Here is a 16,432-nt window from a genome sequence, read left to right on the forward strand (position 1 = left end):
CTTTGGGACATAATAAATATTTAAAGTGGATGTACAATGCATGCTCAACAGGCTATGTCACGCCCTTTTGGGACAACAAGGTCAGGCCGATTAGTTTTAAACCAAATGGCTTCCTCATATACTCCAATATATCCTATTGCTTTTCATTTATTTATCACAAGGATGCAAGATAAGCATTATTACGTCCATTTTACAAATGAGGGATCTGAGGCTCAGAGACTAGGTACACCTGGCACTTGACCCCAGATCAGTCTGGTTTCAAAGCGTGTATTGTATTTTCCACTATAGTATTTTCCACTATGTGTCTAGGGGTTACGCTTAAAGGCCCCTGCAGCTCTAGGGAAGCAAAAGAGTAAAGACAGTCTCACAACCTAGGCCTAAACCAAGCCACCAAATCAGCAGGGGAAAATGCAGAAAATTGTATCCAAGTAAAAGAAGGCAGAGACGGGGGAAGAAATAAAGAAAAAGAATGGGAAACAGAAAATATAAAATCATCATCTATGATAACTGTAAATGGAATAAATTACCTACTAAAAGGCTTAGTTATGTCATAAGGACCCTCTTTTTCTTTCCATCTTGTGCTCTGCCTCCCTTTGTCATCTTTATCTTAAGCTTAGTTCTCCTCAAGGTCATAGGATAGCTGCTAATGCAATTAGAGCTACATGCTTCCTCATTCAAATCTGACAAGAAAGAGATATTTTGTCAGAGCACTTCAAGCAAGAGTCCTGAAATTCACTGAATAAGACTTCTTAGGTCACACTCCTATCCCTGAATCAACGACCATGGCCAGGCAAGAATGGCTTAAGCCAACTAGGGCCCAATCCCTATTCAAATACTGTCCTCTTTGACAGCCTCTCCCCTTTCTTCCTACTGTACTGGACTCGCTAATTCATTCTCTCTTATTGACTCCCAGGGCAAGCTTCAAGGGTGTGTGACAAGAGAGCCCCACTCTTGGTTTAATGCTCTGCTGTCACCATCTTGAATTTGTTAAGTTTTGAACAATGGGCCCCACATTTTCATTTTGCACTAGGTTCTGCAAATTATGTAGCCAGTTATGTTAACTACTCCTTTTCCCACACTCCATCTTGGGAGTGCCCTTAGGATCGGTCATAGACCCTTTCTCTTTCTCGCTTAGGTGAGTCATTTTGATGGCTTTAAATGTTCTCCATATGATAATAAATCCCAAAGATATTCTTCAGCTCAGATATCCCTCCTAAGCTCCATCTGCTTAAACCCATCTTGCCATCTTGATACCTCAACTTGGATGTCTAATGGGCACCACAAACTTAATATATAAAATATGGATCTTATTTCATCCCCAAAATATCTGTCCTCTCCCATCCTCACTACCCTTCAAGCCCCTTGGGTAAACTTTTGTACCTTGTACATATCATTCCCCCTTTCCTGACTCATAAGCATTTGTGCTTCTTGTTCTCTCCTGTCCACCAGAAAGTTTGTACCAATTTCCACTCCCACAAGCAATCTATCCTAAGGCCCATTTACCCACACCCTGACCATGATGGGGTATTGTTTTTTCCTAGTCATTTGATAGGGGGGAAAATGGTTTCTGATTATTGTCTTATTAGTAGTAACACAATTTAATAATTCAGACTGACATCCCATCCTACTTATTTTAAAGGTAGTGAATTTAATGATACCTTTTTTTGATAAATGGAACTTATTCTCATTAACAATGTAAAGCATTTTCCTTGCTAAACTGTATAGTTTTATTCAGTTACCTATATAACAATGTTATACACTAGTAAGCAAAGCAAGAAACATTTTTTTTAAATAACATCTTTAATTAAAGTTTTTGCAAAGGTAAAATATTAAACTTAAAATAGGTCTTAGTACATCAAAATACTAAGTTCTCTAATTGTATTCCAAGATGGTCTTTAAAACATAATATCCCGTATATCACAGAAGAGCAACCTTGATCTGCAATTGTACAGAATGAATTTTACAAACATAATAAATATATTTACGCCCTTACACATAACAGTATGTACAACAGCAGTTGACAATAGTAGCTCAGAACAGCAAAAAGGATTAGTCCCTCCCCCAGAATTATAGCCCTGACGCATACTGGACTGATTTAAGGAACCTTGACTGAAATAGTAGTTACTAACTCAATGTAGTTCTTCCCTTAAAAGGGAAGAAAAAAAGTTTCTCTTGTTCCGCAAAATAAACAAAAATATTAAGTTCAATGTGTTCTTCCTTAAACCATAAAAAATGACAAAAGATAGACTAAGGCAGGCTTAAAACAGTAATATAAACTTCAGAATAATTTCCATAGCATAATAGATTAAAATGCAAAACTATTTAACATCAATCCATGAGGAAATATATAAAGCAACTATTTTTTAACCAATGAATTCAAAATCTGAAATAGCTGATTCAGACAGATAGGAGACAGACATATGAAATCAAATGAAAATGTACAAAGATGGATCAATAAAATATTACATTGCACAAAAGCTCAAAAAAGTTCAAGATGAAATAATCTGAAAATATAGGAATTTTCTCAAGCAGAAGAAAATGCTAAGATACAAAGGGAAGTCCCAAGAGGAAATTATGTCTGTTTTCCTGTACAAGGCATATTTACCTTCTGAAAAGAATGGTGATATTATTGCTATAAGATAATCAAAAATTACTCTTCGAGAGAGACAACCCTTTTCATTCCTCCATAAAAGCCAGAAAAAAATAAGAAAACCAAATCATTGATTTTCACTATAGCAAAAGAAAATCTTTATACAAAAGCTGTTTTTATGTTCTTGCTGTCCAAAACCAGAATCTATTAGAATATGCTCTTCAAGAACACATTTTAATCACTATATACACTGCTCAAATCTTGACGTATTCCTAGAAGAATAACATTAAGTGGCTTTGATTTTAAGAGAGGCAACAATATAAATGTGATATTATGATGGCATTTAATTAACAGAAAGAAATATGAATATTTAAAAAAATATAAAAGCCCAATATAAAGATCCCCCTCATATAACAGACATTTTACTCTAGAAACTAATTGCACAATAAAGAGTTGTTTTAGCCAAATGTGGCTCTCCACAGAAATTAAATGTGCTCTCAGGGATTCCAATGGTCTGATTATCCGAATGACCACCAAAAAAGAGTACATATGCTGAAAGGCACACATTTCCACACATTAGTAATTTTGTGTAAATTTTCCTTAGCACCGTTGATAAATGTTAATCTTTTTTTTAATAAAAGGTGCCATGACCATCTGTGCAAATCTCAACAACTCCTCTCCTGAAACCTTTACTTATTTTTACAATACCACAAGTCTGAACTATTTTCCCTCTTTGAATAAACATGTTATTTTCATTTTAAAATTCTGAAAGTGGGAATCCTTGCCTTTTCAAAGGAATGACATTTTTATGGAACCAAATGAAATGATGTGCTAAATACAATGTTAAAAACATGATTAAGAATTCAAGTACAATAAAACATAAGCAAGTGGCATTCTTACAGCAAGCCACTATAATAAAACTAAAACATGCTATTTGATTAAAAAGGAACAGGATGCAGTCATACATAAAAGCACAATTTGGTATGCAGTGTTGTTTGGACCAGCTTTCAGAATTTTCACAGGTAAAAGTATTTGCCAAGTATGCCATAATTAATATGCAATACACAGGTGCAAATACAAATGGTTATTTCCTGCTTCAAAATAACCCTAGTGAGTCACTCTGAAAGCAGTGGTTGTTCACGTTCAAAATAATGTTATAAAAACAGGCCAGTATACAATTCTACTATGAATACAAATGTTTGTCTACATAGAGGGCCCAAAACATGAGCTGAATATCACACAGTAATCCAGTCAATAGCATAAGAACTACTAGATGGCCAAAGGGTTTCAATCAACACTGCAGCACTGCTAAACTTTTATAGGTAGTTCAGGTCGTTGACTTCTTCATTGAGTAAACATAAACCTACTAGCAACTATACTGAAGGACAACTGAACAGCAAGACTTGTGTGATTTCACCCCCTCCCTTCTCTTCTCCCAGTCTCATTCACAAAAATAAAAAAACCTGTCTGTGCTTAGAGAGTAGTGGGGTAAACAAATAAACCTCCCTTGCAAAAAGCTAAATATAGTAAAAATAAAAACCGTATTACCAGTTGTGGCATCTAAATGAAACCTAACTACAAGCATGCTAGAAACCACCATTCATACCAAAGTTCAGAACATAAGTTAAATGGACCAAGCTGGTATGCAGGGTGGAAAGTTGGCAAAAAAAAAAAAAAAAAAAAATTGATTAGCCTTTTCGAGAAATTTAAAGATTTGTGTTAAAAAACAATATATAATAGCTCACAGTCTTTCTCTGCAACGTAATTTAAAGTGTTTCTATGTTACTTCTGGAAACACAAACAAAAGCAAATAAAAGGAAGACAAAAATGGAAGACTTAAAAAAAAATCAATATAAAAGTTAAACACGTGAATTTTGTCAAGATAAACCATGAAAACAAGTAGTTGTAAGAACACAGATGAAGAGAAGTGCTCCTACAGTTCTCCCAGGCAACTAGTTCACACTGAACACAGCATTGCCACATTGTTCTTTAGAGCCCCTTACAGAATACAGAGCTATGCATCTTAATATACATATTAAATTTCTATTATTTTTAATATACAAATCAAATTTCTATGCTTTCTTCCCGATGTGCAAACTGGAGCCCATGTCTATATTATCAATGGCCTGGAAGGGCCACCAAATGAAAGAGAGGTAAATATGTACTTAGTGGCCCATCCCCCTCTAACCCCCAAATTTTCCCCTCAAATTACAAAGTTGCATTTTAAAAAATTTGTTCAATTAGAATAATAGTTTTTAAATTCTTTACTAGTAAACACAAGAAACTTTTATAATTACTAAATTGATTAATAAAAATCCAGGTCCTCACCACCTGCCCAATGCTTTAATCAATGCACAGAATGTTAACTGAATTTTGTTTAGCTTAAAAACTAAACACATATATAAGGATACATGAGCTCAAAAGGAAAAAAATCTGTATTTATACGTATATAACTGCAGCTAGATGGTACCTTTGTGAAATAAAACCATATTCCTGAGGAGCCACTTTGGGGTTTCCTTTTAAGGTGAGGGACTAAAAGAAACAAATACAATTTTTCTGTAAGGAAACTGAAGTTGTCATTTTAATTCTGCTCAACTCAGACAAGACCCAAGTCTTTAAACTACATTTAATGAGTATGAAAACCTAAATAAAATATATATTGATTCCTGGGTCAAATTTTATCTCCAAACTGTGATCACTGATTATTTCCTTTAACTCTTAAATAGATGTTTCATAAAGCAGGGAAGGAAGAGGTATATATTACTGAGGGAGAATAGCAAGTAAAAATATTTAAGACCTATTATGAGAGTTCTAAATTGTTTCCTTATACAAGTGAATTAAAATTCAACACCATAATTCTTACCCTTTTGTAAAAAGCTCACACCCAATTTTTACCAAATATAACCACATACAATAAGCAGTTTCAGTTCAATCTATCAAAAAGGAAGTTTCTTCAGTTCATCCCAACAAGTATCTTCTGACTGAACCCAAGCTGGAGGAAGGAATATAGACATAGCTTTACATGCTAATTACTGGTGGCAGGTACCTGTATTTAAAATCGACAATTATGGTTTTCCTACACAAAACCCCAACTCCCCCCACCCCAACAACCCCAGGTGCTACAGTTCCATGGCTTGCCAGTTAGAAGTAGTGTCTATGTTGTCAAGGTTTTTTTGTTCCAGTAGCTTTGCTTCTACTGCACTTTTCTGACATGCAGAAGTTAAGTTTTGGTTGGTGTATGACCCAAGTTTCAAACTGTCCACTTTAAAATTTTTTTAAGTTTCTTTTGTTTTATTTATAAAAGAAAAGAACCAACTCTTCACCATTCTGCATCTCCAATGGCTTTGGAAAATATATAATCTCTTCCATTAAGATTCATAATGCCATCCTTGAGATGAAATTTCCATTTGTTTTTACTTCTGTGTATCTAAATAAACAAACAAATAAACAATGTAAGAGATACAATCCAAAGATAGAGGACACAAATAAACAACAACAAAAAACCCATTCACACACCAAAAAAAACTGTCTTGTACATTACTGCATTTGCAAACTGGTTTGTTTTTTTTTGTAAATTGAGATGTAACTGACACATAACATTTTATCTGTTTCAGATGTATAACATTATGATTTTATATTTGTATATACTGCAAAATGATCACCACAGTAAGTCTAGTTAACATCTACAAACTTTTATCTTGTGATGCCAACTTGTAAAATCTACTCTCAGCAACTTTCAAATATACAAAACAGTATTATTAACCACAGTCACCATGTTGTACATTACATCCCCATGACTTATTTTATAACTGGAAGTTTGTACCTTTTGACCTGCTTAACCCATTTTACCCACCCCCTAACACCTTGTTTGTTCTCTGTATCGATCACCAATTTGTTCTCTGTATCAATGAGTTTAGTTTTTCTGTTTTAGATTCCACATATAAATGAGATTACATAGTATTTGTCTTTCTCTAACTTACAAGGTCCATCCGTGTTGTCACAAATGGCAAAATCCCTCCTTTTTATGGTTGAATAATATTCCATTGTATATACATATACATACATATATCTATATACATGCATACACACACATATATACACACAAACATACACACTGTATTTTCTTTATCCATTCATCCATCAATTGACACTTAGATTGTTTCCATGTCTTGGCTATTACAAATAATGCTGTAATAAACATGGAGGCGCATATATCTTTTCAAGTTAAGTGTTTTCGTTTCCTTCGGATAAATACTCAGAAGTGGAATTGCTGGATCATATGGTAGTTCTATTTTTAATTTTTTGAGGAACCTCCATACTGGTTTCCACAGTGGCTACACTGATTTACATTCCCATCAACAGTGCACAAGATTTCCCTTTTCTCCACATCCTTGCCAACATTTGTTATTTCTTGTCTTTTTGATGATAACCACTCTAATAGGTGATATCTCATTGTAGTTTTGATTTGTATTTCCCTGATGATTAGTGACAATAAGCATCTTTTCATATACCTGTTGGCCATTTGTATGTCTTCTTTGGTAAAATGTCTATTCAGATCTTCTATGCATTATTTAATTGGCTTGTTTGATATTTTGCTATTGAGTTGTACGAGTTCTTTATACATTTTGGAATATTAACCCCCTATCAGACATATGATTTGCAGATATTTTCTCCTATTCAGTAGGTTGCCTTTTCATTTTCTCGATGGTTTCCTTTGCTGTGTAGAAGCTTTTTAGTATGATGTAGTTTCACTTGTTTATATTTGCTTTTGTTGTCTTTGCTTCTGGTGTCAAATCCAAAAAATCACTGCCAAGACCGATGTCAAAGAGCTTACCGCCTATGTTTTCCTCTAAGAGTTTTATGGTTTCAGGTCTTACATTCAAGTCTTTCATCCATTTTGAGTTGATTATTGTGTATGGTTTAAAACAGTGGTCCAGTTTATACTCTTTTACATCTTTTACAGTTTTCCAAACACCATTTATTGAAGAGACTGTCCTTTCCCCATTGTATATTCTTAGCTTCTTTGTTGTAAATTAACTGACCACACAAGCATGGGTTTATTTCTGGGTTCTCGTTTCTGTTCCATTGATCTATGTGTCAGTTTTTATGCCAATACCATACTGTTTTGATTACTATAGCTTTGTAATATAGTTTGAAATCAGGAGCATGATACTTCCAGCTTTGTTCTTCTTTCTCTATATTGCTTTGGCTATTCAGGGTCTTTTGTGGTTTCATACAAATTTTAGGATTGGTTGTTTTATTGCTGTAAAAAAATACCATTGGAATTTTCCTAGGGATTTCATTGAATCTATATACATTGTTAATCCATGAGGATGGAATATCTTTCCATTTATTGTGTCTTCTTCAATTTCTTTTTTTGTGTGTGTGAGGAAGATCAGCCCTGAGCTAACATCTGTTGCCAATCCTCCTCTTTTTGCTGAGGAAGACTGGCCTTGGGCTAACATCCTTGCCCATCTTCCTCTACTTTATATGGGAAGCCACCACAGCATGGCTTGACAAGCAGTGCGCCGGTCCGTGCCCGGGATCCGAACCTGCAAAACCCCGGGCTGCTGAAGTGGAGCACGTGAACTTAACCGCTACGCCAAGGCGCCAGCCTCCAATTTCTTTCATTAATGTCTTTTTGTTTTCAGAGTACAGGTCTTTTACCTTCTTTGTTAAATTTACTCCCAAGTATTTTATTCTTTTTGATGCAATTGTAAATGTGATTGTTTTCTTAATTTCTCTTTCTGATAGTTTGTTACTAGTGCATAGAAACACAACAGATTTTTGCATATTGATTTTGTACCCTGCAACTGGACTGAATTCGTTTTTAGTTCTAACAGTTTTTTAGTGGAGTCTTTAAGGTTTTCTATATATATAATATCGTGTCATCTGCAAATAGTGACAGTTTTACTTCTTCCTTTCTGATTTGAATGGCTTTTCTTTTTCTTGGCATCCCTGGAATAAATCCCACTTGGTCATAGTGTATAATGCTTTTAATGTACTGTTGAATTTAGTTTGCTAATATTTTGTTGAGCATTTTTGCATGTATGTTCATCAGAAATACCAGCCTGTAATATTCCTTTCTTGTCATGTCTTTGTCTGGTTTTGGTATCATGGTAATGCTTGCCTTGTAAAATGAGTTTGGAAGTATTCCCTTCTCTTCTATTTTTTGGAAAAGTCTCAGAAGGATTGGTGTTAATTCTTCTTTAAATGTTAGAATTCACCACTGAAGCCATCTGGTCCTAGACTTTTGTTTGTTGGGAGATTTTTGATTACTGATTCAATCTCCTTACTAGTATTGGGTGTGTTCAGATTTTCTATTTCTCCATGATTCAGTCTTGGCAGGTTGTACATTTCTAGGAATTTATCCATTTTTTATAGGTTGTCCAATTTGTTAGCATATAATTGTTCATGGTAGTCTCTTATGATCTTTCATATTTCTGTGGTATCAGTTGTAACATTTCTTTCATTTCTGATTTTATTTGAGTCCTCTCTCTTTTTTCTTGGTAAGGCTAGCTAAAAGTGTGTCAATTTTGTTTATGTTTTCAAAGAACCAGCTCTTAGTTTCACTGATCTTTACTATTGTTTTTTTTAGTCTCTATTTCATTTGTTTCCAGTCTGACTGTTATTTCCTTCTACTAACTTTGGGCTTCATTTGTTCTTCTTTTTCCAGTTCCTTGAGGTGTCAAGTTAGGTTATTTATTTGAGATTTTTCTTATTTCTTCATGTAGGCATTTATCTCTACGAACTTCCCTTTTACAAATGCTTCTGCTGCATTCCCATAAGTTTTGGTATGTTGTATTTCCATTTTCATTTGTCTCAAAGTATTTTTTGATTTCTTCTTTGACCCATTGTTTGTTCAGTAGCATGTTGTCTAATCTCCAAATATTTGTGAATTTTCCAGTTTTCTTCTTGTAACTGATTTCTAGTTTCATACCACTGTGGTCAGACAAATTGGTTTCTTAGTAAAGTTTAATTTGACCAAAAAAGAAAGAAAGAAACACATTCACTCTCTAGCTGGGTTTGTTTTTAAAAAAAATCTATCTGTAATTAGTATTATTTTAGCTCTTAGTATGTGGGTTTATTGAAGTAGTTAATATTTTCTGCAAAATATCTTATCTCTACCAGGTCTGCATATACACGTTCTTTTTTCACAGGAAATTTTATACTGGTAAACATTTAAAACAAGAATACTCCTTGTTCTTCCTGATGCTTCTAGACACTGTTTTGCCTTTTCTCTATAATTCGTTTTATGTCCATACCATTTACTTAACCTCAGGCTTTTCTTCATTCCTCTTGTCTACTGACCCTCAGGACACTATCTTTTCATTGGTATCACATTTATAACCATTCTCTTCTTCTTCCTCACATATAGTAACAACTTTCCCATTGCTGACCCTTCTAATACTGTGGCTTCACAGTATTAGTATTCATACCAATATTAGTATTTCTAACCTCTAATTACTTTATCTCTAATTTTACTTTAGTTGTCTTCAGGACACCTGGCAACTGTTTTCTCAAAGGCCAACAATAATCTTCTACTTATCACATCAATAGCCTCTTGTCATCTGACTTCTTCTAACTGATTTCCAGGCCTTCAACTCTTCCTTCCTTCCAATCATCTTATAAACATCACTGCCAGAAACACAATTCTAACCAATCACCTCTGCTTGACTACTTCTATTTCTGAATGATCTAGTAATAATTCACCTTTCCAAGCTTGCTTCCTATCTGTACATTCCTCAAAGACTATATTTCAATCAAAAGAACTTATCCTCCTCCTTGTTCCCATTTTTACAAATTCAATTCCTATTTCAAGATCTGCCTCAAAAATACTGCGTCCTCCACAAAGCCTTCCCTAATCTCATCAGCTAAAACTACTCTTTCCTACTGATTAATTCCCAATGACATTCCCAGTATTATTTCTAAGTATATACAATTATAGACTGATTTTTTCCTACCAAAATAAAACTCCCTATGGTATTCTCAAGACCTAAAATGGAACCTTATACATGGCAGCATTTAACAAATATATCTGAAGGAAAGATGATCATCCAGTCACAGCAGATTTCAAAAACTATGTACATCCACAGTTAAGCCAAAGGGGGAAGGGCAGAGTTCAACCTGGGCCAAGCTCTGGGCACTCCCATCTCTGCCTTCATTTATAGTTTTTAGTTATTTGCAATTCCGTGGACTTAGGGGGAAAAAGGAGTTGTAAAACTTAATCAACTGAAACGACCCTTCTTCTCTTTCCCAGTAAGTCCCACTCATTATTCAGTGTTCAGTTCAGCTCCACATCTTCTTCAGAGAAGAACCCACGGTTCTCCCTCTTCTCTGATAGAAACGGACCTCAAAATCAAGTAGTTTAGGCTTTCATTTTCAAAAGAGGAAATTATAACCTGGAGAGGTTCAATTACCAGACCAAGGGCATATTAAGTGACAAAGATGATTTAGTCCCAAGTCTAACATGCTTTTTCCTAACTCAGGCTGTTTCATATAATAATGCAGAAATGCTCACTATGTACAGATGTTTTCTGAGATCCCATTCCTAAAATTCTATAGTCTAACCCCCCCTTGCAAATATTCTTTATGGTATATTCTTGGCAAATCATTGTTCCATGTCTGCTTGGGTATGATTAGAAGTGGGGGGGGGGGCACAGAATTGCACATTAAGTTATTCCTTTCTGGGACAGCTCTTTGAAAAGTCTTTCATACTTTATCCCTTACTGAAATCTGCTTCCTCCAAATTTCCACTTATTGATCCTAGTTCTGCCTCTTGTGACTTAATTAAAAAAACAAATCAAACAATCCTTCATATATTTGAAAACCATTCTCATGCTCTTCCTCTAGATCACTGGCTTAAGCTATAGACACTTGTTTTCTTACTTATGAAAACAAAATAGAGGACAATAAAGTTAAAACAGTAGTCAAGGCAGAGACTATTGCATTAAGTGGTCTTATATCTTTGGTCTAAACACAGATCTTCCTCAACATACAATGGGGTTACATCCCAATAAACCCATCCTAAGTTGAAAATATCCTAAGTCAAAAATGCATTTAATACACCTAACCCACTAAACATCATAACATAGCCTAGCCTACCTTAAACATGCTCAGAACACTTATATTAGCCTACGGTTGGGCAAAATCGTCTAACACAAAGGCTACTTCATAATAAAGTGTTGACTATCTCATGTAATTTATTGAATACCATACTGGGAGTGAAAAACAGAATGGCTGTATGGGTACAGAATGGTTGTGAATGTACTGGTTGTTTATCCCCACGATCTGGCTGAATGGGAGCTGCGGCTCGCTGCCACTGCCCAGCATCATGAGAGAGTATCATACTGCATATATTGCTAGCCCGGGAAAAGATCAAAATTCAAAATTCGAAGTACAGTTTCTACTAAATACGTATCACTTTCGCACCACTGTAAAGTCAAAAAATCATTAAGTTGAACCATTTTAAGTCGGAGACCATGTGTACACTATGTAGGTATTAAACCTAACATTTTAAGAGGGATGATTTCAACGTCTAACAGATATACCAAACTTAACATGTCCAAAACTAATCACTCTCCTCTCCCAAACCCACTCCATCTGCAGTCTTCCCCATCTGAACTGATGGTATCTCCATTCTTCTTTCTGGTTCCGGTTCCTCATAAAAAAATCTTGGAGTCATTCTTGATTCCTCATTTTCTTTTCTACCACACATCCAAGAAGAGTCAGGAAATACTGCTGACTCTTCCTTCAAAATATATCTAAGATCCAGCTGCTTCTCACCACTTCAATACTATCATAGCCTGAGTTACCATTATCTCTCACATGGATTACTACAATATCCTTCTATTAGTCTCTTTGTTTCAAGCTTTGCTTCCTGCACACACTGTTCTCAAGAAGGCAAAGTAATCTTTTTAAATTTAAAATGTAAATGATATCACATTCATCTATGTGAAACCTTCCATTAGCTTCCAATTCACTCAGAATAAGAGCCTATGCCCTCACAAAAGTCCCACACCACTATACTCCCCACCCCACACACCCCCGGCCAGGTCCAGCCACAGTGGCCTCCTTGCCGCTGCTCACACACAATAGGCAAGCTCTGCCATCAGATAACAACAGGGCTAACTCTCTTCAAGTCTGTTCAAATTTCATCTTAAAAGATATAACATGACTATCCTATTTAAAACTGTAACCTGTCCCCTTTCTTACTCTGTATTTTTCCATACCAATTATCAGCTTCTAACATACCATGTTAATTAATTTATTCTTATGTTTTAGCATCTGTCTCCCTCAACTAGACTAAGCTTCCCAATGGCAGGGATTGTTTTGTTTTATTCACAAGTGTATCTCAAGCTTCTAGAACAGTGCCCTGCGACCTCATAGACACTCAATAAGTATTTGTTGAATGAAAAGACCTCTGTCTCTTTTCTTTGACACCCTGTAGATAAAGTATTAACTACCCTAAAAATGGGTATACAAATTTTCCAGCATTAATTGAGTGACTGCAACCTGAAAGACAGTGGGATTATATAAATAAGAATGAGTAGTAGCTAGGAAAAAGGAATTCCACAGAAAAAGAAACTGACTGCATTCTGCTGCAAAACAACTTGCAAAAAGCAAATGTAGACAAGTTTCATGGATCAAATAAAGAGTCTCAATACTCAGCGTTGAAGTCATATTGCATAATAAATGGTAAATACTTTTGTTTGAATAAAATCACAAAATACAACTTGAAAAACAATTCATTACTGGCCTTAAGCCCTTCATGAAGGAGTGTTCTGAATGCCAGGAGAAAGGCCTCTTAAATTCCCTAATGACAAACGTATTACATAAAATTACCTATAAATAAGGCTAAAGCCTCAAACACCTAACGCCATCCTTATCTACCCATCTCAAGGGAGAACTCTGCCTCATTATTAAGTTTAACTAAGATTCTGATTTGACTGGCAATACAAACTTCATTATTCTTTCTACGATCACTTCTAAATTGACTCGTTAAAATTGTAAAGTTTTAAGCTTCAAAAATAAACTCCTAAAATTCAAGTTAAGTCAAACTATATTCAACCCCATTTGAATCAGTCATAGACTCAACACCACCATTCCTTACTGCTGGCTAAAACATCAAGCCCCCAACCCTCTAATCTCCAGAACTCATTTGATTCTAAATATTAGATCTCTGCAAACTTTAAAATTGTTTATTGTTTAACACATTATTTAAAGCTACTTTTAAAGCTATTTTTAATTTCTTAGTTTAAAACATTAAAATTACGTCTCTGGGAGCAAAGCAAACCAATTTTAACATTTAAAATATTATGTGTACAACTGGTACCGAAGGAGAATACAACTATTCTCTTATGATATGAAAATACTTAGAAGCATATTCTTCAGTTAAGCTAAGGTAAAGGTCCTCTCTTGCCTGATAAATCCGACATCTTTCATGAAATTGTGTTCTAGATAATTTGGTTGCAGGAGGTTCCCTTGAAACTTCCTGACAATAAAGGTTTATTGGTATCTCCTGTTTTAACCTCAATACTCTTCCTCTACATGAATGGAACATGGAACAAGAAATTATATTTATTATAATGTGTCTGGTGTAGGTTATTAAGAACACTCACACAGAAGTCATAACGTACAAAGGTGGATGCTCTAATAACTCAATGACTTCACTGACTTTATCCTATAATTTCACAGGTATATAACTGGCTTGACTTTACCTTTTCATTAGGAAATAAGATCCATTGTCTCAACATTTTCCCTACAGGTCTGTTTGCAATAAGTATGGCTTACTTATTATTATTATTTATAACGTTCATTTCTATAACAGCACACAAATTTAGGATTTACATCATGCAACAAAAATTCATGCAAAGCACAAATTTTGCATGATCATGACTATAGCTCCAATGCCTGAGACATTTAGGCACTTAATAACTATTTGTTTAGTGAATGAATAGTGCTTACAAACAAAACCCCATTGCTTCTGTTAGAGTTTTTAGCATTTGGTAAAGACTTCTATTGAAATTAAATTATAAATCCAATATAATTTGTGAATTTATTATAAATTTAATGCCTTTAATCAGAAAACAAATTTATTCCAAATTAAATGTTTTGATAAATAACAGCAATCTAAACAACGACACCAGTAACTGTAACAAAGATTCTTGGAAATTACCACCATTTTTAAGAATTAAGAAAACAAGGAGTGATTAGCTAATTCTCACAGAACCAAGTTTAAAAATTCCTAATGTTACCAAAATACAGCAAAGCTAAAAAATTTTTTAAATGATTATTGTAAAAATGTATTTGTTTGTTAGTTATCAGTCCTATTTATTGCCCTAGTTCTCTCCTTAGTAATAAAAAAAGTTACAGAGAGTCAATTAAAGCCTTTTAGTTTTGAGGTAGTTGAGGCTAAGGGGAAAACAGGGTTATCCCACTGAGTTTCCACTGACGTTCAAGGTGTGGCGTTACTTACTTTGTTAACAAGTTGGGAGACATAGTCTAAATCGAAAAAAGCATACCTCTCCTCAGGATTTCATTCATAACTTAATTTTCAAATATAAAGCTACACAAATTAACTTCTCATTCTATTAAAATAATCTACTAAACCATTAACAATGTTTTCATTCAGAGTTTACACTGAATATAAGAGGCATCAATTGGCTGCCCAAATGTTGGAACAAGTCAGAAAGGATGGTTTAGGGAAGAAATTACAGCAGAAAAAATGTCAGTAATCTGATGATGAAATCCTTACCTTATCATACTGGCATACAACAACATTTTCTGTATCAAAGAGTTCCTGTCCTTCTTCATCACTCACATCATCTTCACTATTGAGGGGCTCCTACAAATAAAAAGGGAGAGTTTATTTATTTATACGTCATGTATTACTAGAAAAAGGCCCTTCTAATATTCAATGAAAAGAAACACAATGACCTTGATGTTCTTTGAGAACCAAGGGCAAGATATGTGCAAATATATACCATGAATATATTGTTAATCGGCTGTGCTAAGACTTAGCCAATGTTCCCAAAATTCCAGCAAGAAAATAAATACAACAATTAAAATAGTTAAGCTACATAACTCCTCAGTCTGAAAAGATGTTTAGCTTTATTTCCTTCATTCTTTCAGAATAGCACAAGATAATTCTCTCCAATAACTGTTTAAGATGCCTAGAAGTTGACCTAAGAAGACATGAAGGTTTAATGAGATAATGGCACTATGTACCACCAGAAGCAGCCGTGTAAAAGGAAAAACAGTGGTGAAACTGGAGGAGGAAAAAAGGGCTATAAGAGGCTAGCAGTCTGGCTTGTCTTTATACTAAGGACTAGGACTCTGAATACAAATCAGCATGTCTACCATTGTGATGGTGATGGTGGAGGCTTAGAGCATAATTAACTAAGGAATTCAGATTAAAAGGGTGTATGTGGGAGGGGGGCAGATCTCAGTCTCAGTACTAAAGAGAATTAAAGGCCAAGATCTAACTAGAATATAAAATGATCAACTATGTTAAACTTGACCTCAGTTGTGGCAAAAGATTAAAGATATAACTCAGATTTCTAGGGGGCCAGCCTGGTGGTGCAAGCGGTTAAGTGCGAGCGCTCTGCTGTAGCAGCATGGGATTCGCCGGTTTGGATCTGGGGCGCGCACGGACGCACTGCTTGTCAGGCCATGCTGTGGCAGGCATCCCATATAAAGTGGAGGAAGATGGGCACGGATATTAGCCCAGGGCCAATGGGCTAATTCCTCAGCAAAAAGAGGAGGATTGGCAGATGTTAGCTCAGGGCCGATCTTCCTCACCAAAAAAAAAAAAAAGATATAACTCAGATTTCTAATTAA

The 16,432-nt window shown here is 35.0% G+C and overlaps 1 protein-coding gene across 1 annotated transcript in view; it reads right to left on the minus strand.

Moving 5' to 3' along the window:
* Positions 1-2,916: 2,916 nt before the first annotated feature.
* The window catches only part of GTF2A1 (general transcription factor IIA subunit 1), a 40,616-nt gene continuing 27,100 nt past the window's right edge, over positions 2,917-16,432 (minus strand). The window contains exons 8-9 of the mRNA XM_058567483.1: positions 15,348-15,437; positions 2,917-6,017 (exon numbers count right to left, since the gene is read on the minus strand). Of these exons, the coding sequence (XP_058423466.1) occupies positions 5,910-6,017; positions 15,348-15,437 (198 nt within the window). The 3' untranslated portion in view covers positions 2,917-5,909. The remainder of the gene's footprint in view (positions 6,018-15,347; positions 15,438-16,432) is intronic.

The sequence above is a fragment of the Diceros bicornis genome, chromosome 24 (assembly GCF_020826845.1).
Source record: "Diceros bicornis minor isolate mBicDic1 chromosome 24, mDicBic1.mat.cur, whole genome shotgun sequence".
Taxonomy (NCBI): domain Eukaryota; kingdom Metazoa; phylum Chordata; class Mammalia; order Perissodactyla; family Rhinocerotidae; genus Diceros; species Diceros bicornis.